Genomic DNA, 26,469 nt, shown 5'->3' on the forward strand with positions numbered 1-26,469 from the left:
GATGAGAACTATTGTCCAAATCAAATAAACTGACGTGTTGAAGTACCACCTCAGCTATGAAGCATGCTGCAGTGGAGGATTTAAAACTAATTCAGGCCACTCGAGGATCTTTAATGCTGCCAAATTCTCATTACATGGGCATCACATTGGGAAAAAAAAAAAAAAAAGGCTTCGCAACCAGCACCTCAGCCACTGAGCATTATAGTGGATGTAGCTGATTGATCTGGCTGATTTTAGTTGAGTGAGCTCAAACTTTTTTCCTCTTTTTTTTTTTCACCTTTTAAAGGTGAAAAAAACTGGCACTCTTTGCCCCAGTTGGCCTTGCGCCATAAACATCCAACCATCATCATCATCACCTTTTAAAGGAGGGAGGACATATTGTACTGGAAAAACTTGTTGCGCTATTTTCTGAAAGCCTAAAGACTCTAAAGTGCCCGTAGCCTGCAAAAACGCCATTTTTCTGATTCACAAGAAGGGAGATTCCAAAGACCAGAAGAATCAGAGACCCATCAGCTAATCTCGGTTTTTTTACAAGCTGTTTACCAAAGTTATACTTTGCCGCATAGGTGGCAGCCTGGATTCCCATCAACCCAGAGAGCAGGCTGGGTTTAGGAAAGGGTGCTCAACCTTGGATCACATCCGTGTCGTCAATCAAGTGATAGAAAAATCTGCAGAATACGCTTAACCCCTCTACACGGCATTTGTAGACTATGAGAAAGTGTTTGACTCAGTCAGCGCCGCAGCAGTGCTCGAAGCATTGGAAGACCTGGGGACAGAGGAGACCTGCATTAAGACTCCTGTATTAGCAGGATAATCCTTCACAAGCTAAGCGACAAATTCTCAATTTGTAAGGGCGTACGACTGAGGGTGATACCACCTTGCAAGAATGTTCACAGCTTGTGTGGAGGTGGTATTCGGGAGGCTCGACTGGGAAAACACAAGATTACAGATAATGTGGGAATACGCGAGCCATTTTGAGGTTTGCAGACGACACAGTCTTGCTGAGTGAGTCTGCACAACACCTGCAAAAAAAATGACTGGAATACTACAATCAGAAAGCACGGCCTTGGGGCTGAAAAATAAGTACAAATAAATCGAAAGTAACGATAAATAAACGTGCCGAAAGTGCCCTGTTCAGCATATGTGATGCAACGCTAGAACAAGGAGAAGATTTTAACTACCCCGGTCGCGTCGTCTGTGCTGATCCCAACCACGAGAAAGAAATCCGGCACAGAGCTGGTATGGGCTGGGGTGCATTCGGCAAGCGCTCGCAAATAATGAAAAGTAAGATACCTCTGTCGCTTGAAAGAAAAATCTACAACCAGTGCATACTGCCAGCAATAACATACGGAGCTGAAACTTGGCGCCTTACTAAACAACTGGAAAACAAACAGATCGGCTCAACGGGCGATTGAATGAATAATGTTAGGAGTAACACCCAAGCACAGGCAACGAGCGACCTGGATCAGAGAACAAACTAGAGTAGGTGACATCATAGTTCAAGTAAAGAAAAAGAAATGGACTTGGGCGGGCCGTGTGCTTAGACGAACCGACAACAAGTGGACACACAGGGTGACCGAGTGGATACCTAGAGGCAGGTTTAGAAAAAGAGGAAGGCCAATTACTCGACGGAGGGATGAAGCACGTTTGGAGGCAAACAAATGGAATCGGTCCGTGCGGGACAGGAGCGGTTGGAGGTCAATGGGAGAGGCCTTCGTTCTGTAGTGGGCTGGTGGTGGTGATGATGATGATGATGGGCTCAAGCTGCAGGCTCTAAACCAGTGATTCTCAAATGGGGCTCCGCGGACTTCAGGGGGTCCGCGAGAGCATTTGAGGGGTCCGCAAAGCCTCCCTCGAAACATTCCCCCCGCCATCCTTTTCTCGATTTTGCCAGCACCGGCTTGCAATTCAAAAAAGGTGGCTTTGTTGCATTACATGTACGTTTAGTTTCTCCCCGTAGCAGATATTTGAACATCTGATTTTTGCACAACTCACTAGCTATGAGAAGCAAAAATACAGACCTAGAAAAGGCAGCGTATAGGTGTTTAGAAGAATTTAAATTCAAGAGGAAATTGTTTGACATTATGGCCCGCATAGTCATTAACGTCAAGCAGAAAAGGCGGGCATTGGATAAGTCTGTGGGCGACGTGAGCTGCAGGCGCAAATTGTTTGACATTATGACACCGATCAACGTATGCTCCATCGTAGGGCCCCCCATCACTTTCGGAAGACCGGAAGGGGTCCCCGGGGCAGTCATGGCTGAGAACCACTGCTCTAAACAAAGCAGTACTGTTTGCACCTGGTTTGTAAGCTACAAGCTGTTGTTTCCCACACCATTGAGCTGACGTTTTGAAAATGTATGAAAAATTCCTCACATCTTTCGCTTGGTTCAGTTGACATGCCACCTTTTTTCCACTTTCAGTGGCCTCTCTGAAGTGGAACTTTGTTGGGTCATCCATGAAGGCTGTGCAATAGGACACCCCATGAGACATAACAGTTTCTAAACCGCTTAGCTATTAGTCGTAGATTCTCATGTACAGACACAAAGGAAGCCTACTTGCAGAAAGGACACAACCTAACTGCAGCACAAGTACGCCTTGCAAAGTGCTTTTTTTTCGTGAAAACAGAGAAGAACGTAAAGTGACACAACAATGCACTTCAGAAAAGGCACTTCTTTCTTTCTTTTTTTTTCATAACTGTCACAAGCAAGAGGCAATGTAGGTCCAGTGTTCTGAAGCAAAACAAACACCAGCATGACTCGTGCCACAAAGAAAAATTGCGAGCTGACAAAATAGAAAAAACACGCAGGCATCGTAAGCAAGGAAGCTCGTACAGTAGAATCTCGATGATACGATTCTGGGTGATACGAATTTCGGGATGATACGAATTTCTGAAAAGTCCCGGCAAAATTGCATTGTTTGCAATGGGAAAAATTTCGGCTGTTACGAACGGACCTGCGCGGCCCGGCGGATGATACGAACGAGCCGGCGAGGCGCCCGACTGCCGAACAAGCAAGTGACGGCTCTCTCTCCCCATTTGCCACTATTCTTTCTCCAGAAACGACCGGGCTGTTGTTTTCTGCTCGCGAAACCTCTCGCACGCTGCGCGCGCCGCGGCCGGCGGCGGCAACATGGCGGCGGCTTCGGCCGCGAAGTGGCACGGCCGCTTGAGCGACTGCTTCTAGCCGCTCTTTAAAATGCCGCTCAAGGCAGACACGAAGTTTCTTGTGCAGTAAAGGAGCTGATAACGTTGGCGAAAACGGTACTATAAAACACCATCGGCGCCGCTAGTGAAAGCGCCCATAAAATATCTGCCGGAGTGCTAAGCCTAAACATCTCGGGCGGAGCCAGCGGGCTGTCTCGAGCGTTTCGCAAGTCGTCAGCGTCTTTTTCTGACCGAGGAAGGAGATACCGCGGGTGCGAAATCGTCAATGCGGCCTTGAAAATACAGCGCGCGCAAAGCCAAGGCGTGCGAATCACGTTCAAAAACGCACCATGCGGTTCACGCCTGACTGTTGCGGCGTGTAGCGAGCTTGGACACCGGGAGTGAGGAGACAAGCGCGAAGTTAGGCGGAGCGTTACGCGCTCCAGAAAGGACTGCTTTGTGACGTGGGGGTTTAAAAAAAAGCAGAAAAAAATCATGGATTTGTTCACGCGAAAGAAAGAAAAGAAATAAACGAAAACTTTTTTCAGCGCTCAATTTTTTGGTCTATGTTGGTTCATACGAATTTCGGATGATACGAATATTTTTCGCGGTCCCGCGAGATTCGTATCATCGAGATTCTACTGTATTTAAACGGAGAGGTTGTTTTCTCACTGAAGACGCAACAAGCTTTTGCATCTGCTGCCTTCACCGGAAATGCAGAAAGAGTACTCGAATAGTTAGCCTCGCAATTAATTCTACCAAACTACATGACGATACAAGGTTGAACAAATAGATGATAACGTTAAAAAATGTGATGACACGTTACTAGCAGCCACAATGTGACGAACAGAGAGGCAGCCTCAAGGAACAAGTACATGCGACTAAGCAAAAGTTCGTTGTGAGCACTGTACTACTACTACTTTTGTGATATAAAACTGCCAAACAGAATACTAAAAAGGGTTTGTACACCACGAAACCCAATGGTTGTTGGTGTTTTAATAAGCAACTAGCTGACGACATTTCTATCCTTTTTGCAACTATTCCCCAACCTTGAACCAAGCGCCGATCTACTTTGCCCCCTTTTAAAGATGATCCATTGCAATCTACTTTTGTAAAGTGACACAAATCACCACTGCCATATCGACATGCTTACAAATAAGCTCTAATGACCACAATTGCAAATGCGGGCAAAGTTATGACTAAGAACTCTCATTGAAAGAGTCTAAACCTATGTTTCTTCTCTCTTTTTTTTGGTGCCCAAGTATGTATCATAAGTTGCGCAATTAGCAGTGCAGTTTCTCTGCTTGCTTGAGCAATAGCTTACGACCTTTGAGGGCCGTCCACACTTGCGGCAAAAGTGAGCAAAAGCGACAGAATTCCGTCTCTTTGTCGCACGACGATCGTTTTTGTCGAATGGTCGGGACCAATTTTTCTTGCCGCGCGACAAAGCGAGAGAAGTCCCGTTGCTTTCGCTCGCTTTCGTCGCAAAGCGTGAATGGGCCTTTATCATATTGCCGCGAACCATGCATCGGGTTTGTTTATTTATCGTTTGTTTCTACTGCCCGGCCACGCCCGGCTCTGTTATCTGTGTCCCAAGGGAAGTGCGTGTTCCATTCTGTATTTTTATGCCGCATGAGTTATCTCATTCAGATAAAAAGAGTCCTTTGCCCTAACATCACTAGCCCACAATAATCTTCTTTGATCTACAATGTTCTGGATGTAAATCGACGTTTCGAGAACCACTTGCACCAAAAGTCAAACCTCCTGCAGAGCAGACGCGGTGGTATTCGATTCGCCGACACTTGCCTGCGTATGTCACTTTGCTGGCTGCTGCTTCACCGCCTGTGTATTCTTTAGGTTGTTAGGGAAGCACAAGTTCGCTCCAATAAACGTGTTTTTCTTTCAAGACCACTGTGTCGCCTTTGGCTTATGACATCTGGTTGAGGTGCTGGGTAAATGCACCCTAAGCCCTCGTCAAGCCAATAATCAAACCCAATGCATGGTTTGCGGCAATATTTCTTCATCTGACGCTGCACTAGCCATGACAAGAATTGTACCATGTAATAATTCAGTGACTGTAAGCAAAGAGAGTTAGGACATTAGTCAAATAGTTCTGTAAGATCAAACACAGTGCCTCACATTCAAGTCGTCCCAATTCCAGCAATGTCATTTTCATTTACAACACTCACGTTAATAAGACTGCATCGTAACGTGAAGTAGAAAGGCCAGGAATGTAGCTCAAAACTTAATGATGAACAAGCTGAAAATGCCTGGTGTGCATTTGTTTTTCGAAAAACTCCAGTATGGCTTGGCTAGCCAGGTTGCAGAAAACTGCAAGGCTGTCTTCTGCAGCAGCTGGCGACGCAAACGCGAAGTAAAAAAAAAAACATTTTACAAAATGAGCAGAAAAGCAGCATACAAAGCTTGCTCTTTGAGACAGCACGTATGTACACAATGAACCACCTTATGTACAAGCAAAACAGTGTTGCCTGGAAGAAGAAGAAGATATGCCTGAGTTTCTTTTCCTCTGAAGCGTCGGGATCACAACCTATCACATGACGGCATTAGACGTGCGCCACGAGATAATGCCACAAATGTAGAGAGATCAGAAGGGTGAGAGCGTGGGCAATTGCAGGCTTGTCTGCAGAATCAGAAATATGGAACAAAATTGTCTGCAAGTCCAACCGTACATTTTAATCGAAATGGCATTTCCCGTCAAGTGGCTAAAATAGAGCTTTTGCGAAATTTCCGCATCAAAACTAAGTAGAAGTTATGTTAAAAGCCATAATGACAGCTCGTGACACATTTACTAGTACGTACACACACTTTTTAAAACAGCTGCATGTCTGTACTGTGCACTCTGGAATGATGACTTAAGACAGCGTTCTTACTCCTCCCAGTACAATAGCACACCAAGGAAACAACTAATGCTTGTGTGAGCAGCGCTGCCATTCCATCAGGTGTCTCATAACCAAACTGGTTCAAGATCACAGCAAAGCAGGGCGACCTCACCAGCGCTGCGAAAGTCCCCCGAGTCGAATTTCTAATACATCCTAATTTGACTCAACTGAAATCTGACTGAAGCTCAAATTTTCCCAATTCGACATGGTGAATGTCTCAATTGTGTGGATGATTTTGAACGTCTCGACCACAAGCAATTAAATTTTCTCGAGTTTTCGATTTCATCAAGTATTTCGAGCATTCACTGCACCTTCGTAAAATTGCGATTCAGCTGCATGCAGAAAGTGCTGACACACGTTGCTTTAAATGGAAGCTTGACTGCTTGCCATCTCGCGACGTTTTCGGAACTCTAGTTGAACCTTCACAAAATGCTTCAGTCACGCAAGTTCCCAACTACAATATGAAACCGACCGAAACCTTGGGTCCTGTGCACACAAACTGAATGCAACTCTCGTGCAAGAATTTTGTGTGATTCCACGAACAGAATTTAAAAAGGTTGCTTAGGCATAGCCTCAGCCGCGACACACGTGGTCAGTCAAATCAGCTCAGTATGGCTCTACTGAATTTGTTTCTCGAGAACTTCTAGCAAACTGTTTCCCCCCTGCACACAGATCGAAATGAAAAATCAGCAAAATTTATGCAGGCACTTTATAAAATCGCTGGCACAGCATTTCTTATCTTAACCGAAGAGCAGCAATTGGCCAGACTGGTGTCCGGTAGACTAGACCTGACTAGATTAAACTAGGACTCTCACACGAGCAAGAATGTGCCAGTGCATTCTTGTGGAGGCACTGTGCTCTTATGCTGTTACGACTACTATGAGACATGCTTCTACAATCTCCCCGCTAATATCTTCACTGCCTCTGGCGAACCCTACCCAAAACAGTTTCACCAGTTCTGTGTCAGGGAATGAGTGAAACAGCCAATGATTGGAAAGTGATGTTAGCCAATCAAAAGTGGCGTGAACTTGGGAAAACCAAATCTGCCGCTGGAGTGACAAATTTTCGCCTCTGAACGGCTGTTGTTGTACATTTTTTTTCTGGCACTCTAGAATCAGTTTATGATAATTTGAAACAGCGTTACCAAGCGGGACAAGAAAAGAAGACACACGGCACGGTGCAAAGTGTTCTCTTGTCCCGTTTGGTAGCGCTGTTTTGAATTGTGATCATGCACCAGTTAAGCCCAATTTTACACCTTCAATGAGCACTTGCCTTATCACATTCATATGGGGCTGCTTAATTCAAGACCCACAAGCTTAAAAACAACGTGTCAATACAAAAAGATTTATAGATCCATAAAAATGTTCCTAAAGTTTGCTTATTTTAGGAATAAATCACTTCTGTACTGAAAAAGAAAAGAAACACGCTTTAGTTTAGCTAATTTGCACTAGATGCTGCTCGCTGTCTAGCGAGCAAGAGTATTAGTTTTTCATTTCAGCACAGAAGTGATATATTTCTAAAATAAGCAAACTAAGCCACTAGGAACAATGCATTGAAGCTGTAAAACTTTCCTCTTGGAGCATGGTGTTTTTTAAGCCTTTGGGCCTTGAATTGGGAAGTCCCGTAGGAATGCTATCAGGTGAGGGCGCCTACACTAAACGTACGTAACACGTTGCCATCCCGGTTTCCATAAAGAGCTCCGTGTGCAAGCTCAGTACAGGATGGTTCCGTTTACGCAGTAGGCTGACTTGGCGAACGCATTCTGTGCTGCTGTCGTGGCCGCCGTCACTCCGTTGCCATTGGGGAGGTAGCCTGGTGGAGAGTTGTAGTTGGCGCCCGACAGGAGGCCCGCCAAGTGAACCACGGGATTGAGTGCAGCGGAGGCGGCCACGTTTCCGCCGGAGATGGTGGGCAGCGCCGGATTTGGCTGGGGCTTGGGCTGGATGTTGTCCAGGACCAGCTCGAGCTCCTGGTAGTCGGAGAGCCGCTGCACCTCCTTGTCCTTGCGCAGGATCGTGTTGGGCAGCTTGCGGAGCTTGCGAACCTGTCAGTACGTGACGCGGAAGGCCAGAGTTAATGCCACCAGTTGCGAAATGTCCCACAGGCCCCGTGTATCAAAAAATTAAAGCCGTTCCACTCAATGTGAAAACTGTTGTGTTGGGAGTGCAGAGCAGTGATTCGCCACAATGGGCTGTGGTGCCGTTATCCGCTCCCTCTTACCACCCATCACGCTCTGCGCTGCCCTGTCTCATCCCTCTCCTGATGAATTCAACGGAGGTTTGTCCAACACATTCAAATTTCCCGCCTTTGCGGTGCTCGCGCACCCTCTACCTGAAACTGCGCCAGTGGGAGTTCTGTTCTTTTTGTGCCTGCTTTTCCTCCCGCATGTGCCGGCATTGCAGTGAAACTTTTTTTTTTTTTGCTTACTGTCGTAAAAACCAACCCAACGAGCGATCCGAACTAAATGAAAGCGGGAGCTGCCGGTTAATAACGTATACATCTTTGCCTCAAATGTACCCGCACTTTTCCTGGCGCCAAACAACGGGGAGATGTACGACAAGCGCCAGCGGTTAACAAGATTCAAACGCTTGTGACTATATAAACCGCGTGGCTTTCGAAGCCTCTGTGGGACGCCGTGACGACGGAACACCGTGCAGTTCTACTTGGGTCCAGCAAGGGAGCTACGACGACAAGGCGAGCCCCTAAAGAGCTCTGCTCTTAAAAGTGGCCCACGGTTGGTCCCCTTCTGTGGAGGCCAACAGGGCCGACCATGGGGCAAGTTAACTAGCTTGCCATCTGTTGGCAGAAGGCTGAAGTAGTAGTACTCAAGAGCTTGCAGCTACTGTTGCAAGTTGTATAAGAGAAACTGCGGAAGCATAAGTAAACATGACCTGATTCAATGTTTTCTAGATTAAAAAGCAAGCTTCATATTATTACCGTAAAAACCCGCGTATAATACGGACCCGCGTATAATACAAGGTGTAATTCGGGGACAGCAAAATCAGAAAAAAAGTTTTCATCCGCATATAATACGAGGTAAAGAGCACAGAAAACATTTATTTGCACTGCAGTTACCCTTCAGTCATTGTCAGTTTTCGCTGGCACTGTCTTCCGACGTCCGTTCAGTCATCGTCAGGTTCACTGCCGCTGTCTCCTGAAGTCGCCTTGTTGGAAATGTCTTCCCACAGAAAGTGGTCCTCAATGCCATCAAGGGCATTCGAGATGCCGCATTTCTTAAAAGAGCGACTGACGAGCTCATCTGGGATGCTGGCTCACGCATCCGCGATCCAGCCACAAAGCACCGCTGGAGAAATCCGTGTCAGCCATCCGGTAGCTGTCACTTACGGGTCTCCTGACCTCATCCACTCTTGGTAGCAGGACCTGATGCAGTCTTTGAAAGGCTTGTTGACGCAAATGTCTAGCGGTTGCAGCTGGAATGTCATTCCTCCTGGAATGACAATGAGTTCGATGCGGGGTTCGTGCAACAACTTCTTCACGGAATCGGCCAGGTGGCAGCGAAAGGCGTCCAACACGAGCACTGACGGGAACCCCCAACAGTGCTCCAGGCCGCCAACACCACACAGACTTTATCCAGTCAAGCACCAGTTGCTTTCTCCACCCGCGAATGCTGCCTTCGGTGACGCCGAACTGCCATCCTGCGGCGCAATTCCTGATGGTCTCGGCACATAAAATAACTTTTCTTTTAATTGCCGCCGAATACTGCCTTCATGCACCCGACATCGTGATAGACTTGCGGTGAATGTGACGATCCTTCGCGTGGTCAAAACAATCAAAATGGCGCCGGCTGAGAGAAGCAGCAGCCAGCTAATGCCACGGCAAGATGGCCCACCCTCCGCTGAAACCGAAACCGAAGTTTGAAAGTGCAAACTTTCGGCTGAAAACTTTGGGATCCACATATAATACGAGGCACAAATTTTACATAGTAAAATTTGGAAAAAAAAACTTCGTATTATACGCGAGTTTTTACGGTAAGTTGTGTTATCAAGTAAGTGTTCAGTAAAGTTCAGTTTTTGTACACTTTCCTCTCGCTTCAATCAAGCGGGGGTGCTTGCAAAGCCCAGATTCTGAGGTGGAGTTGGCAACTGCTGTATACTGAAGAACTCTGATGAGCTCTTCCCTCACAGTTCTTCAATACACACTAGTCGCGAAACTCCTGTGGACAATGCGGACTGTGCTTCATTGAAGCTGTGGGGAAACTGTATTGGCAAGGCGTAGCTTTTCTTTCATGACTTATGGCAGCAGCTGCAAGCGCTTACAGTAGCCAACCATTTTTTTTGGACTCCAAAAATTTGGACTTTCTGGATATTTTGGACTTTCCCGAGGAGCCATCAGTTGCCCCATAAAAGTAATGACTCACGGACTTTTCGGACTACTCTTTTATTCGGACTATTTGTCGTTCCCCTCCAGGTCCGAAAAATAAGTCGGCTACTGTAGTATTATTCAAGTTCTTCTGGCAATAGATGGCAGGCCCTTGACCCATGCCAGCCCAGGGAAGGGGGCCAACCATGGGCCACTCTTTGATACACGGGGCCTAGGAGAGTTTTGCAAGTGGTGTAATATTGCATGACTGCGCTTACAGCAGAGCAGGTCGAAACCATTTACAACGATTGCTAAGAGTTTGTTGCCACGTATGAGTGTACAGACATTCGAATTTTCACTTGAAACAAGGCATACATCGACCATAATCTACAACACAATATTGCTAACTTCCCCCTTTAGCTGTGACACTGAGCATGCCAGAGGATGGGGCCACTACATGAGTACAAATAGGGCAACAGCGCAACACAGACCAAACACAAGAAGAAGAAAGTAACAACCACTTTCTTCTTCTTGTGTTTGGTCTGTGTTGCGCTGTTCCCCTATTTGCAGTCATGCACTAACTCGCCCAAGCCTTAACCCTTGCAAGCCCCCATGTGCTCACCCGCTTGAAGTCGGCCCCCAGCTCATCGCAGCACGTGCGTAGGAGGTTGGCGAACGTCAGCTCTGTCCTGGGCAGCTCCACCTCGATGAAGTCCGGGTCGTCCAGGTAGGCGATGCGCACCTTCAGCACCAGGTCCGTCTCCTCTGCAGCCGAATACCACAGGGAACACTCTCGTCGAGGCACCCGTTGTTCCACCACTCACTCTTCCGTGCCTCATCGTTGCTGTCAACCATTTTCCACCAGCCAGACATTACCATGTCAGGAACAAAACTGCACCGATTCTGCTGACCACTGGGAAAGCTTTTTTGGCCTGTAAGTACAAGTTACCCTCCAGACCTGCAGCACTGGGTTCATGGACCACTTCATCGACAACTTCTGGAATTTATGCACGAAGCCAACTTGTCTGTGTACCTGTGAACCCATGTACCGTCATGCCACAGGGCAAACTTTTGAATAAAAAAAAAATACAAGTTATGGACTTTGACTGCACGGAGCAGGCAGATAAACACAGCGTAGCTACTGTAAATAAAGCTCTTCAGAACCAGCACCACTGGAATGTAAAGCAGGCTTTACACGAGTTCACTTAGCACTTCAAAGTAATCAAATCGCAAAGCAGGGCTGGGTAGTACTTCAATAGTGCCTGAAACTTTCGGGTACTTATATTTTTTTATAGAGACACATTTGAAAAATGTATTACTACCTCAGTAGTGAAACAGCTGCGATCGATAATATCGCAACACTCTGCTAGGCATTAAGTAGCTTGTCACCTTGATTTCTGGAAGTAGGCTGACGTGTTTCTACAGATGCAGACTGAAAGAGCCATTCCAACAGCACTGCTGCCTGTTTGTCATTCTTTATGAATCGCCTTCACAATGCTAACCTTTTACTATGTTAACTAGCTACCATTTTTAAATTACTTTTTAACAATGTCATACTTTGGATGCTTTGCTAGTTCATTTTTTTTTAAACTAACCTTTTGAAGTTGATCGTTGGACAGCATACCATCTGGTCAGGTAGCATAATACAAAAGATGAAATACAAGCCACTGACCATGTCAAAACTAAAAATTATGTTTCAGGAGTGCAAAGGCTCCCTCGTTCACAATGACAGCAGTCAATGGAAGACGCCGATTTACTAAGGGCTGTCTAAATTGAGATTACTAGGGGCTATTTACATCGCCGCCTCCCAGCAACTGCTTTCATTGTGAAGAAAGAAGCGTTAGGACTCTGAAACATCCTTTTTACTTTTGATTTTGGCCAGTGACCCTGTATTTCATCTTTTGTAACAGCAGCTTTTACGAGGTCTCTAATGATACTAAATTGTTGAAGACTTCAGTCAGCAATAATTGCCGTAAGCCAAAGCAAAGCGGGTGCCGCCATTGTTTTTACCCACCCTGGTGTCCGCTGGAGTAGTCCGACTGTCCGTTGTCGTGTGGGAGGACGTGCTTGCCGGGCAGGTCCGGGTCCACGTTGCGTGCGCTGCGCGAGAGCTCCGACAGGTCCACCTTGTACTCCATGGTCGGGTGGCTCAGGAAGTGCGGCGTGATGGGCAGGGACGACGAGGGGGTCGAAGGGGTCACGTCACCCTGGCCTGCCTCTGCACGCACGCAAAGGTTAGGCGCTCAAAGGCTGTCGGTGGTAATTCGGATTTAGACAACTCAACCGCACTGGGGGATAAAGGCAAGAGGGTGGGGAAAATCACCATGTATAGTAAACCGTTGTTATCGTGAAATTGCTTTATATCTGGCTCTACCTGAAGTGTTGCACAGTACCCATTGAAGTGCACCGAGAGCAAATTATCTCTGCTTTTAACGAAGAATCAGTTTCATGTTCCAAGAATTCGCACAGTTTCCTGCACCGACGACTTGGTGGTAACAAGGGTTTACTGTACATGCTTTGAAAATTGTATGACAGAGGGTAGGTTGATAATAAAATATCACATGACGTGATTATAATGTCAGCTGGGCTGAAAAGGCCTCACTTCCCAAGAGAAAATGGTAGCTGGTCCCAGCTGGTTTATGGTTAAATTCCAAGCTGGGTCCAGCTGGTCGTAGCTGGTCCCAGCTGGAACCAGCTAGTCCCAGCTGGGAATTTAACCATAAACCAGCTGGGACCAGCCACATTTTCTCCTGGGTTGTAACTAGCCATTCACAAAGTCCTTATCGTAACTATAATGTTTTGATAGTGCAATAGATAATTGATGAGTGTACTTGTGACATGTCACTCCTGCATTGCTATCACAGCTTTGACCTTCAGTTGCATGTTGGATTTCTACTCCCTTTTGCCACACATTAAGTTCCAATTGCACCATCCCGACACCACACAAGAAGTTATCGGTGGTGACGGTGACAGTGTGCCGTGACTCTCATGCAGACAGATTGGCCTTAGGGCCATGTGCCACTTTCTGCCTGCGATAAAAAGCCATTTTCAAGCCACTCTTGCATCACCCCCGTGGTACTGACCCCCGAGGAGTGCCCGGATGTCTTCGTTGTCCGTGAGGGCTGCGGGCGTCTCGCCCTTGAAGGTGGTGATGCTCGGGTCGGCACCCTGGGCCAGCAGGTAGCGCACAGTGGCCACGTGGCCCCTCTTGCAGGCCCAGTGCAGGGGCGTCCTGGCAGGGGAACAAGCCACACATCCATCATCATAAGCATCAAAAGCTTATTAATGTATGCCCATGCTTTCCTGCAACAACATTAAAGACACATCCTGTACTTCCTCTCAACTGCACAAATTGTATCAAGACTAAGCGTGTTCATACACGAGGTTACACTGCATTTTGTGCAGACAGGTTGGTCATAAACCAAAATTTGCAGTCGCATACCGTCTGTCAAAATCCAGTACAGTGGATCCTTGTTAAACCATACCTGCATTAGCCGCAGTTTCTTTTTATACGTAGTTAAGCCGAATCCTCGACTTGGTTACCCTTTGACCTAATGCATTCGGATAAACTGTAGTGCCAGTTAGTACGTACTTCCTTCGCATCCCCGTCAGGTACGGATTAATGAGGTTTCACTGTATTAATGAAATCTCGGCTATAAAGAACAAATCTTCTATTCCGATTACTATTTGTATATATATATATCTTATGTTCAGATATAGCGGAAAATGGCTATAACAAACTAATTTCCATTCTCCTACGTGTTTGTTATAAGCGGGCTGGACTGTGCCATCAAGATATGTTGAAATACGAACAACAGAGCACATGGCTCTCAGTACGTGCATGCGCAGTTGGAATATGTTACGATAGTTCATGTCCAACTCTGATATGGAAAGAACATCGTACGGCATCGTTCACTGCCGCGTTTCGCGCCAATTCATGCTATTGTCACCTAACTTCACGTGCATCGCTTACATCCTGTGCAGCAACCGAGTTAGAAAACGAGCATTAGCTGGACCGAAACATGGCAGTGAGCCAAGTCAAGATGCTCACACGCTGTACGATGCTCTTTCCATATCAAGGTTGGACAAACCATTTTAGAAAACACTGTCTGCAAAGCCAGATCCCATGTAATAAAAATGGCAGAATTATCTCAGATATACCTTTCTTTTTTTACATCTTAGACAGACCTAGAGTTTGGTAAGGTCCCCTGGTGTATGCGCCCAATTTTTCATGCGAGATCAATTCGAAGCAAATTCGAAGTCTTTCGTTATTTTGTGGCAGGAGAGACACGGAACATCATTATCCTGCCATGTTTTTTGTGCGTAATATTTTTATATCTGCTTTATTGGTCAAAAATACTTGGTTATCAAGAGAGGATTTTCAAAAGTCCAATGCCTTTCCTTTCGATGTGCTGAAAGGAAAAAAATGACCTTGCAAACATTAATTGGTTTTTTGACAGTAACAATATTTTCGCGTAAAAATCAGCGCGGGTGTTTCTTGCAAGTTTGAGGTGATTCACCAAAATTAGTAATTTATTGTATGGTCTGTCAGCCGCAAAAATGACTGGGGAATATTAAACATTTAGAAATTTTATACAAGTAGCACACCTATGAATGCCAATATCGTGCAAAGAATTATTTAGGTGAGCAAGCACATGAAGCTATCGCAAGTAACATAGAGTTAATAAAGTAAAAAGGGACGACACATGATTTGCACCTTTCTACTTCACATTTTGTAACACCAACTTTCTCGGACGCCGCCTCAACTGTCAACAACAACAACGCCGCGGGCTTGTAAGCGCTTTGGCATCTAGAATTACTTCTGAAACAGATCAGCCTTTCTCTCTTGTTTTACAAATGTTAGAATCGCTAATAACGATGCGTCTTTTATGTTCATGCGGTTATGTTCGATCACTGCAAGGAAGAAATTAGTGCAGTACAGAGCGCAGCTCATGCACGGAAAATCTGAACAGTGCAAACAGGTGCTTATCGAGCAACTTAAATCCTTCTGCAATATGTCTCCTAGTAATAACTCAAGCGGTTTCTACCGAAAACGCACGCCCAAACTTTACATAACGACCTGGTTTTGATTTTGATTCAGTTGGTCAACGCCCTGACTAGCACGCGGTCGGCTTCCTGGCATAGCACAAGTGTTTTGCGTTGAAGCGCACTTACATGCGCCAAACACTTGGCTTTCATATAGACGATCTGCTAGCCAAGTTCTCTTTCAGTGAGCCAGATTTTTGTGGCCCTTTCATTTACTCACCATCCGTTAATGTCATGCTGAGAGTTGACCCGCACGTTGCGTTCAACCAGCGTTATCACGGCTTCCTCGTCGCCGTAGCATGCTGCTTCTCGAAGCTTCTCTTCAAGAATCTTGGCCTTATTTATCTCCATGCGTTGGATGCAAGCCGTCAAGGAATCCGTCGCGGCAAGATTAGCGAAACGCCAGCCGTAAGCTCACGACGTCCGCGATCTGTGCTGTTCAGGTTTCACTGTGATACGGGGCCAAGCAGATACATGTTGTTTTGTCTCAGCTCGCCGTCATACGTCCGCGTAGAAAAAATAGTTCTAATGATATGGCCATAATTTGCTATGTAAGTAAAATTATCAACGCCAACACAAGCTACAAAAATTGTATTACAATTTAATTAAAGATTATGTCTAATGGGAGTATTTGGGAAGGTTATTTCTTGCACAAAACTATCGCCTCCTGTATTTCACAATGCCGAACACATCACCCGCTTCCTATGGGAGTATGTGGTACACCTGCAGTGCCCACATGTCGTAAGGTGGGGCCTCAAGATTAACCGGGATCACCCACCATAACGGAAACTGAGAGCGGCTTGTGCCTGGTTTCAAAAGCAATTGATGTTTAAAATAGTTGAATTAACGGCAGTAACGGCGCTCTCGTCAGCGTTAGAAAAAACTCGGAACCACGGCGGAGTTTTGCCAACTTTGCCGCTTTCCACCAAGCGTCGCCCCAAGATTAACTGGTCACGTGACTAAAGCACTGGGAAGGCTATCAATTGAGAGAAAGAGATTGGTATAGAAGGAAAGGGCTGGATTGGCTGCTCAGGGCGCATTTGTTTGGCGTTGTAAAATACAAGAGGCGATGACAAAACTCCAAACAAATTGTATTCGTACGCTGGCACAATGAAGAACTACTTTTTTTAAACTGTGTTGCCCAGCTGTATGTAACTTGTGGTAGCAGAAGCTGAGGTGCTGTGAGGTGTCGAGAAGTCTTCTCAGACAGCGTCGCGAAGTGAAAATGGACGAAACCAGTCCTTTGGGCGTTTATCTCGTGAAGTCTGGTAGCAAAGGTGACCGCCTATTGTTCCGTTACCCGTACGCCGTCGACACGGAAAAGGATCCCCACTCCAGCAGTGAGTTCACGGATCTTCTGCGCCGCCGTCAGCTGTCTCTGCTGGTGCGGGGGTGTCCGGGTGCAGTGACGTCTGCGCGCGTTTTATCTTTTCAGAAAAACGGAGCAACCCGTACGCATTGATTGTGAACGAAGACACTCTCAATACCACCAGGTGCGGACGTGCGTGCGATTAATATACCAACTTTGTCAACAACGTTGGCGTAAATGTGCGCGCATTCGCGCTCCTGCTGCCGGCTTGACTTCATGCTGTGTCTTCCAAACTTTTAATTTCAGAGCCAGAACCTGTTCAGAGGTTTCTGACAAAAACTTAGTGTTGTAAGTAACGATTTTGTTGTACCCGGCACATGTTCTATGCTAATTGTCACCCACACTGCAGATGTTATCCTGTGCTTATTTTCCATTAGAGCATGCCGGGGGAACAGCACACACGACTTGTACGAAAACTTTGCGGCGCATGCTTGCATGTATATATTCTGTCATCACTGCTCGGTTTGTATTTAAGCTGTGAGAGCATGAATTTTAGTGTTTTTTTTAATTAAGATGTGCCATGCTTTCTCTGGAGGAGCTGTATAACCTTTCTTTCTACCATTTCCCATCTTATTTATGTTTGCGCCAAATAAGGGATGATTAAGCTTGTTCCTTTTTTTTTTTTCAAAAGGATTGGTATTTGGGCAAGTCGGTATTGGTTAAGCATCTTGAATGGCAGTGTAGTAGACACAACATGAGGGAAAGAAGATGACTGGACGACGCTGTACTCACAACTAATTTAATTGAAACCGCTACCCAATCATAAGTACTGCTGCCGAATCTACGTGCCCTCACTTTTTTTTCACCAGGATTTCAGACAAAGCCCTGTCCAACCTCTTTGCAACCAAAAGCGACCTTTGCAACCGCAAGTTCGAACTAAAGGTGAACGATGTTCGATTCGTGGGCCATCCCGTCCAGTTGTGCTCCAAGCGAGAAACGTCAACATTTCTCATGTTCAACGTCGTGTTTGCCCTCAAGGTAATTACCGCGGCCGAACATTAGAATGTTTCTCGACTCATACATGATCATCAAAACATATGAAGGAAATGGTCAGCACATATGCATCTGTTTTTGAGTGTAGAGACATTTGAACCTCTTACGTCGTAATTACAAACGTGTTGTTTGCTACACCCTTCACAGTTCTCTAGAGCAGGGGTTCGCAAGCATGCTAAGTTCCGTTAAGGGCCAAGGAACCCCCCCCCCCCCCTCCCGCCATTTTTCATTCCGTTCATGCTACATTAACGTGCAATAAATTCAAAAGCAAGCAAGGGTATCGTTTTTTTTTTCCGTCGACTTTACGCGAATGCGTACGCTAGCGGCACCTATCTCCAAACAGGAGAAATGCGCATGGGGGGTAATATAAGGCCGAGATTCAAGTGCAATAGTTTAACCACGTGGTCCGTTTTCGGAGTCTGGCTGGCTACAAGCTGCTGGCGAGATTTATGGCGGAGCTCGCGCGTTTCTGTTATGCGCCAAGATGTGCTTACTGACACTCGGGCGTGAGTAGAGTAATGGAGGTTCCTTAGATCGATCGCCACCTCAAGTTCACCATATAAGACTTTGCGACTGCGGAACCAGGGAAAATTTATCAGTGGCTCGCGGAACCCTGAGGAGGGGCCTGCGGAACCCCTATGTTCCGCGGAACCCACTTTGAGAAACCATGCTCTAGAGCACACGGACTACTTGTTTGTACTGGCAACGGCTTCTTGTGGTTGTCAGGGCTTGAGACAGTTCTTGTTTGAGCAGGTGCTGCTCTGTAAATAAATAGCTGGACATTTTGTACTTCTTGGCGCCAAATTCTGTAAAACGAAATGCCCGTGTGTATGAGATTTCGACGCACGTTAAAGATCCCCAGGTGGTCAAAATTAATCCGGTGCCCTCCACTATGGCGCGCCTCATTGCCTGCGTTGCGTTGGCGCGTTAAACCCTACAATCATGAATTCTGTAAAACGGTGGCATCATTTCTAAATGACGCTCTATGGTTTGAGAAATATGTGCGTTTCTTGGTTCGGAAACACTGTTAGCATGCAAGAGCAAAAAGAATACACAGGGCGCAGCTTCTCAAGGGTGCGAAGATGACAACTCGAAGTGCCGTGCCCACCTTCGCAGCACTTTGAGCTGTCAATTCTGATGCGCTGGTTGGTTGTAAGGGGGGACACTGGTCTTGAGGACATTTTTTTTTTTTAACCTATGTGCTTGAGATTTACACGTTAAATGTATTTTAACATCGTGAGTGCAAATATGCATTCAGTTTTCATCTATGCGGTGTAAGTTGAGAGTTGTGCAACATGTTATGCAATTTTCATTATCTACCTATGAACTACTGGAATATTTTTTATCCCTTTGGCTAGAAGGACCAGGGAGGGCAGCTATACCAGAGCGGTAATTTTAGCATTGTTCCTGCAAACGCCGTAAACTGATTAAATGTCAGTTCATCAATTACCAATGTTTTCACATAATGAACCACATAAAATCTTATGCTTGCAAAAAGAAATTCTATATCTCTGTCATTTTATTGCACTGTTCAGTTCATAAGCTTCCAAATGCAGCTTCCAAATGATACAAATCTCACCAGTACATCCCAGGATATTGTACCTGACAGGGGGACCCCATGGGAAAAAAAGTTGGTCCTGAGAAAGCAAGGTACGAATTTTGGAACCATAGGCAAAAATGGTCATTTAGACGAATTCAAAGGGCGACAGCTTTGTAAATACTTAGGTACAGCTATAATATTTTTCAGGTACATTCTTTGGGGCCTGTAGACAGCAAATAAAATTAATACAGAAAAGTGATTTATTTTTTTTTTGAAAATTTACGGTTTCTCAAGATCAGTGTCCCCACCTTTAACACTGCCAAATGCAAGCTGTGTCGGAAGCTGTGTCTTTTCGCGATCTCAAAAACAGTGTTGGGACACAAACAAGTTGAATGGTTTTTCGCTGAGGCAGAGCAGTCTCTGGTATGTTTTGGCTAAGCAAGACAGGTGATTTGGTAAGAAACCTTGCATTCAGCCAGAACTAATCCTGTTTTGTTGGCCGTATAAGCCTGATACGAGGTTTTGTTTGGTCCCTGATTATATTTAGACAATTCTCCAGATCATTCAGTGCTCAACCAAATGGCTGAGTTCTAAACAGCAATTTAGGAGCTCTCTCGGAGAAAGCTGAGAGCAGCTCAAAAATTCATGGAAAGAGAGACAGTGATTGCCACACGTAGGGTTAAGAACCAAGCGGGGTGGGTCAGAAAACACCCCCACGTAGAGGACGCTACTGCATGTAGTTCATATTCAGGAGAAAAAAAGTAAGTTGGGCAGGGCACGTGATTGGAATGATGCTCAACAAGTGGATCACATAACAGATAGTATCAAGGGGTCAAGGTATCAAACAGCACATGCAGGCAAAAAATTGACGGGGAGAATGAAATTAATGAACTTTGATTCCAAAGGTGGCCTTGGGTTGGTGTAAGCCAAGAGTGTTTCAACATTTTTTTTATCAGCCATAATCCTGCTGTGTGCAACAGCCGATTTGATGTGACAATTATTCCAGCTAGTTAGCCATGCTTTTATCTCATAACCAGAGATGGGAAGATTACTTCTAAAAAGTAATTAAATTACATTACTCATTACTTTCCTAAAATTTTCTAAAACGTAATTAAATTAGAAATTACAGGTGGCCGAAAGTAATGACAATAAATTACTATTACTTGTCAAAAGTAATGAAATTACTTTGAAATTACTGACTGTCGCCATGGCATTCCCGGAACGCATAAAAAGCGAACGAAGAGGCACGAGAAAGCAGGCGCAGCTCTCATCGAAGCGTTGCTTCCTTTGCGTTCATAGAGTTTCAATGCCCAGAGACTCTCTGGGTATTAGAACTCTACTTGGTCAACTTTTCGTGGTCAACTTCTTATGCCGTAAGAGAAGTGGACAGACTATATTGGTGTCAAAAGTCATTGGGAAGGTAATGGCTAATTTCCATGAAATTGCTGGCCTGAAGGAATTTATTACATCACTAAATTACCACCACTCTAAAGTAATTCATTACATCACCCATTACAGCAAAAATCAATTTAATTACTGCAATTTCATTACTGCCAAGTCTGCTCATAACGATCGCATGACTCGTAGCTTTTGAGCTTGAGTTCCTCACTGCATCATCTGTATGTGCCGAGACAGCGGCTGTTGATGTGCGGAGAGAACTTGGCATTTAGCCTAGTATATGTTCCTAGAGCAAAACACACCCCCAAAGGGTAGGTTAAGACTTGGTGATAAGTCACTTGAAATACGTAATTTCAGTCAGCCAGTTGCCATCGCATTTAATAGTTACATCAACTGGCACTGAGGTTCGCGTCGGCCTTTTGAGTGTCATTTATTCTCTTTTGGGATGAGTAGGTATACAGTGACCACCACTGAGTCTGTGTTCCCTTTCCCGCAATTACCCTTGAAAAAAGGCCAATGCCAGCCATGACATAGTGAACTTCTACCATGACTTCACGCACAAGATTGCCATCGCCCTGGCGTCGGAAGAGAACCGCTGCAACTACCTCAGCATGGAGCTCAAGAGCATGCTGCAGGCTCACGACGACACTGTCGCCATGCCCGAAGGTGGGACGCGGTCTTTTCTCCTCCTTTTCAGGACAAAGAAGAAACTCCAACCAATCCAAACAAAAACGTACTTACATTTAGGCTTCCATAACGGAAGCCTTGTTCACAGTGAATGCATCACCAGGAGTGAATCGTCTAAGTGGGCTTGAGTAATTGCTGCCAGTAATTTGTTAATTTGTCAGTAATCAGGGAATTACAAAGATCGTCTGCAGCAGCACGCCCATGACATAAAGAATAAGAGTGCTTGCAACAATGCTTTATCTGAACACACCGTCGTGAATGCCCACAAGATTGATCGGGACAACGCAAGAATCGCCGCAACAGAAAAAAATGACAGCATCACCACTTCGTCCGGAATCACTAATCATTCAGACCACATCTAACACAGTCAGCCGTAATAACGGAACTCTAAACCCGATCTACGCACGCTCTTTGCAGCGATTACTCAAGCCCACTTAAATGACCCACTTCTGGTGATGCATGCTTGCGAACAAGGCTTCCGTGCTGGAAGCCGAAACGTCAGTACGTTTTTGTTTGGACTGGTCGGAGTCTCTTTTTTGTTCCGCATGTACCCTCCCGGCCAGACGGAATTCCATCATGCTCTTGACTTCATTTCTTCTCTTTTTATTATTATTTTTTTGTGAAAGTTGTAGTTGCTGGACATGGTAATGGCGAAAAAAGCCTGTTGATGCAGAGCGACATTATTAGGCAGCTGAAAGTGTCTGTGTCAAACCTCAGACACAAAAATGCTGGATGGGGTGTATTTACAGCATTTCTTTTTTCGCTTCTCGCAGTGTCGTATTGATGCATGCTGCTCAAAACCACGTGCGCTTGTAACCTGCTGAGACAATATTTTGCCTTCGTGTTGTGAAGTGTGACTTGGATAAGAACTTGTTTGCTTCCAGGGCTCCTAAATGCAAGAAGCAAGTCAATCCAATGCGCACTAATATACAACACTAAACAGATAGATCTTTTAAGAAGCGGAAATTTAAACAAAAAAAATTCAAAGATGGGTGTCAGCTTGACGTTCCATTTTCCCTTGGTTTATCATTATATGAAGCAAAGCTGTGCTGGAGAATTCAGTCTTCTGTTTTAATCACGGGGTATTTTAACCTTTAAACCATTCGAAATTTTGTATAAGTTATACGAAAGCTAATTCAGTGGAGTTTTCTTGCAATCTTGCTTTAAGTCGCATTTGACAGTACTAGTATTTTTCTGCTTTGTTCTCAAAGCCAACAGTCAATAGTAGTGACTGCCATAAGCTACGGGAGACTGCAGTAATTCAAGTTCTTGCTTTGTCAAGCATTGGAAGCATCTTACTGAGTGTCATCATGACTGGTACAGACCTCCTATTTCGTTGCAGCATAATGTACTATAATGGGCTATAATATATAATAAAACTGGGTTAAATAAATAGTAGCTTTGGTGTTGTTCTATTTTGGTGGGGAAATGTCTTTGTGTGTACAGTTCATCTCCCCATGCGCTGTGTTTTGAGAAAACTGGCCAAACTTTCAACTCTAAGTTTGCAGAAACAGTTTTTTGTAATTTAGTGCAAAGTACTCCATCTGTCAGATGGTGGGGCACTCTTGTGATAGGTTTTGGTCAAAGCATGATGGCAGCTTCTAATTGTAACAGATGTTTTTTTTTCTTTTTTCCCCCCCACATTTTGTGTACACGCGACCAGACAGCGGGGAGTCTCCGTATTACCTGATCTTGCGGCGAAGTCAACTGGCGCGCGGTCTGCAGAAAGCGTACAATGAGTGAGTGGTGTTAGTACGGACTCCCCATTTTTCCCTGTTGCGTGTCTTTTGTCAGCTTCGTTTTGCGTGCACGTGACTAGCATGTCTGAGCTACAAAATAGAGAGGTTTGTGAGATGCTGATAAACTGTGTCAGCAGGCTACAATCAGAGCTTAAGGGGGGACGTGGCAAGTACAATGACCTTTTTTTTATTTATGTACCAAATTGAATCGAATTAGGAGCATTCATGTAACTAGCCATTCTAACACCAAACTGAAATGGGTTTAAGGATACCTTTTATACTTTTTACGTTAGAAGACGAATTACCTGAAAGTTGCATTCAGCATAATTAAGCAAGAAACTAATTAAGCAAGAAGTGAACAAGATTTGTGCGTCAGTGATCAGAAATGTTTATTCTGTGCAAGGACGCTATTGGAAACAAGAAAAGTTTCACCTTCCTTTCGAAATCAGAAATGGTTTCATGACATAAAGAAAGTCAAGCTTCTGTCATTCTTTTTCGATGCCTAAAGGAAGTAAAGCAGTAATCTAATAGCTTCCTTGCAAAGAATAGACCTTCCTGATCACACTGACACAAAAATCTTGTTGAGCTCTTGTCTAATTAGTTAATTTATTTTGGGGTGTCTTTGTGAAGGTAATTAGGCTGGTAACTCAAAAAGTATAGAAGATATTTTTAAACTGATCCACGTTTTGTTATTAGGTCAGTTAAGTACATAAATTCTCGTAATTTGACTGAATTTGGTCTATAAATAACAAAAATAGTTTTACTTGCTTTGTCCTCCCTTACTCAAATAAACTAAGCTCATGTGGCTGAAAGGAAATTGCGAAGAGCAAGCTAATGTTGTTTACAGTACCCCAAGTGATGGTACACAATACCTGGGAGAACACTGAAAGGCAGAAACAAGTTAGTCGCTAGTAGATTAGAGGGTTGTGAAACGGATATGCCACCCTTGGCAGCAGCACTTGCCCGTTGATGCAGATAATGCCACAAGCCTGAAAGTAGATGGGTCACTGCCCCATACACTTTCCTGCAGTGCAATTTGTGACATCAGAAATTGTGGGTAATGAAATGGGATTGGAGTAGCTTGTCTAAGCATTTTTTGAAACACACAGTGAGACAGGTGCATGCCGGAAATTAACTTCTGCTATGCACGTGTTTGTTATTAAAAGGTGCAAACTTCAACTGTTAAACTTGTCAAGCAGGTTCTCTTATTTGTAGTGGTTGTTTGATCTGCTTCGGTTTTAGTTTTTGTCAAACGTTTTATATTGTTGGGCATGCACATTCAGAAGATTTATGTGAGTGGACACGAGAGCCGTTGCACTTTATTACTGTCGGTGTCTATTGCTTGTATTCACTGGCAAGGCGCACATGCAGGCAACTGTGTGAGTGCGTCGTCACTCGTTACGCTGGTCTCCGCGGGATGGCGGCACTTCTCTGTGCTAAGCACATGACTGTGTCAACTGTGTCACACGTTAACAAACTCTACCTCAACGAACGCAAAGTATTGCCTCGAGTCCAATGTGAGTGTGATTAATAACACCTCTGTTGACACCACCGTTGAGAATCGGGTTGAAATGAAACAGACGACGCATGCCGGTGTTTTTTTTTTTTCTTCGGCGTGCGGGCGCAGCGGCCAAAGCCGCGCTATGTCCGTGGTGCATCGGCCATGTCTGTGGCCGTCTTCGGTGTTGCCAAGCAAAGAAATTGACCACTAAACTTTTCAACGAGTACCACCTATATACTACAAAGAGAGGCGAGAGTCTGAAGTTGCCTGCCTGACTTGTCTAGCCCTTGGGTGCTGCTGTGGCTGGAGAATTGCATGGGTGTTTTTCTCTTCTTTTCCTGGGGATCAGCGGCAACCTTGCTTGAATGGCTATGTAGGCAGTCCCGCTTCACAGCGTATGGTGCGCTCTTTTTTCATGCACAGGGGTGAGACAGCTGCGCATATTGCGCAGTTTTGATACGAATTTGTTTTCCTGCGCCAAGCTGCTCCACAAGCTTGAAAATTGCAAAAATTGCGCCAAACTGCTCCAAAACAGTCTGAGAGCCAAGAATTTTAACGCTCCCGTCAGTTTGAGTGGGGAAAAATGCTTACTGACGGCATAATTTTCCAGCACCCCCAGGGTGATGTTGTTTGTAAAGGTTTGATTGATTGCTCATATTTGTCCCCGAGGTAGTTTTTTCGAAAGTCCCAATGTCGGGTTGCACATGTTATATTCTGTGAGTTTTTAAACTTTTTCCCATCGAAAACCATTGCAAAGTCCTGTAGAAAAAATACCTATGTGTACTGAGGCGACAAACTACTTGTGCAAGTTGATGAAAAAACGACTATCTTCGGAGCGCTGTATCTCTGGAACGACATCTTTGGGCGCCGCCAGCTTGGTGTGGTGAAGATTGGAAAACATGGCCGCCGGGCAAAGCAGTTGCTCGTGTTTCAGGCAGAGTGCTCTTCGCTGATTTCTACCGTTGTTTTGGTTATGGGGGTGGCTGGGTTTACATTTTGTCGTTTGATCTGTTGCGGGAAGTTGCGCGACAGTTCATCATAAAACGGCGTGGGGCCCGTGAATTCGCCGTGTTTCGGCTTTGAGTGTGAGGAGCGGTGTGTGCTTGAAGTGAAATTTCGGAGTCGTTGTGGTGTTATAAAACGCCGAGTTATTGCTGCCTTTGACAGCGAGCGGCGGGAATGGGACGATCGACACTGCAGAAGTGGCGGTGCAGGCTACATCGCCGCAAAATGTTCAACCAGTGCCCGATAATGGGACGGGCTCTTATTGCACGCTAGTAATAAAGGTTAATCTATCTGAAGTGAAATTTAATTCCAAAAGGGAGGTGGCTAAACATACCAACTTTACTCAAATTACGATCGTTGTGAACGTGCACCTTGGTAATTGAAATTGGGGGGCGCTGGTAGGGTGGGACGACTGTCACCTCGCTGTGCGCAACAAAGTCCTCCCTGTTCTGTGGCGCAACTTTTGCCGTGGCTCTACACTTGTGCGTAAAGCCCAGTCTGGGAATACACGAATAATAATTTAGGCATTGACATGATAGTAAAAATGCCTTACAATTGTTCAGGTTTTCAATTCGATATCCTCAACGGCGCTCCAGGCTATCCATGCATAGAGCCTAAGAATTTAAAAATTGATGTTGATGTTGTTTGATTGTAGGGTTTAACGCGCTGACGCAACGCAGGCGATGAGGCGCGCCGTAGTGGAGGGCTCCGGATTATTTTTGACCACCTGGGGATCTTTAACGTGCGCCAAAATCTCGGTACATACGGGCGTTTTTGCTTTTTGCCTCCATCAGAGAAGCGGCCGCCACAGCCGGGAATTGAACCTG

At 45.3% G+C, this 26,469-nt stretch overlaps 2 protein-coding genes across 3 annotated transcripts in view; one reads left to right on the forward strand and one right to left on the reverse strand.

Annotated features, from left to right (window-relative positions):
- Positions 1-352: 352 nt before the first annotated feature.
- Positions 353-16,237, reverse strand: LOC144137848 (ankyrin repeat domain-containing protein 40-like). Its single transcript, XM_077669859.1, has 5 exons — positions 15,631-16,237; positions 13,448-13,596; positions 12,379-12,582; positions 10,987-11,129; positions 353-8,088 (listed from the first exon to the last, which is right to left on the reverse strand). The coding sequence occupies exons 1-5, from the start codon at positions 15,759-15,761 to the stop codon at positions 7,756-7,758; spliced, it is 960 nt and encodes a 319-aa protein (XP_077525985.1). The 5' UTR covers positions 15,762-16,237; the 3' UTR covers positions 353-7,755.
- Positions 16,238-16,474: 237 nt separating this feature from the next.
- Positions 16,475-26,469, forward strand: part of Nprl3 (GATOR complex protein Nprl3) — a 33,565-nt gene continuing 23,570 nt past the window's right edge. The window contains exons 1-6 of one of the 2 annotated variants that reach the window (XM_077669857.1): positions 16,475-16,750; positions 16,846-16,903; positions 17,026-17,067; positions 17,589-17,757; positions 21,223-21,376; positions 23,061-23,136. In XM_077669857.1, coding sequence (XP_077525983.1) covers positions 16,636-16,750; positions 16,846-16,903; positions 17,026-17,067; positions 17,589-17,757; positions 21,223-21,376; positions 23,061-23,136 — 614 coding nt within the window. In that variant the 5' untranslated portion in view covers positions 16,475-16,635. The remainder of the gene's footprint in view (positions 16,751-16,845; positions 16,904-17,025; positions 17,068-17,588; positions 17,758-21,222; positions 21,377-23,060; positions 23,137-26,469) is intronic. The other variant, XM_077669858.1, reaches the window with a different exon arrangement.

This window comes from Haemaphysalis longicornis, unplaced genomic scaffold (assembly GCF_048455015.1).
Source record: "Haemaphysalis longicornis isolate Haplotype H1 unplaced genomic scaffold, Haemaphysalis longicornis Haplotype H1 scaffold_5, whole genome shotgun sequence".
Classification (NCBI taxonomy): Eukaryota; Metazoa; Arthropoda; class Arachnida; order Ixodida; family Ixodidae; genus Haemaphysalis; species Haemaphysalis longicornis.

Bases quoted from the DNA above. Each gene is read 5' to 3' on its own strand.
- LOC144137848 (XM_077669859.1), bottom strand. From the start codon at position 15,761: ATGGAGATAAATAAGGCCAAGATTCTTGAAGAGAAGCTTCGAGAAGCA. The intron at 13,597-15,630 runs GTGAGTAAATGA...TTCCCCTGCCAG, and splicing joins CAGCATGACATTAACGGATG to GACGCCCCTGCACTGGGCCT. The intron at 8,089-10,986 runs GTGAGCACATGG...ACGTACTGACAG, and splicing joins TGGGGGCCGACTTCAAGCGG to GTTCGCAAGCTCCGCAAGCT.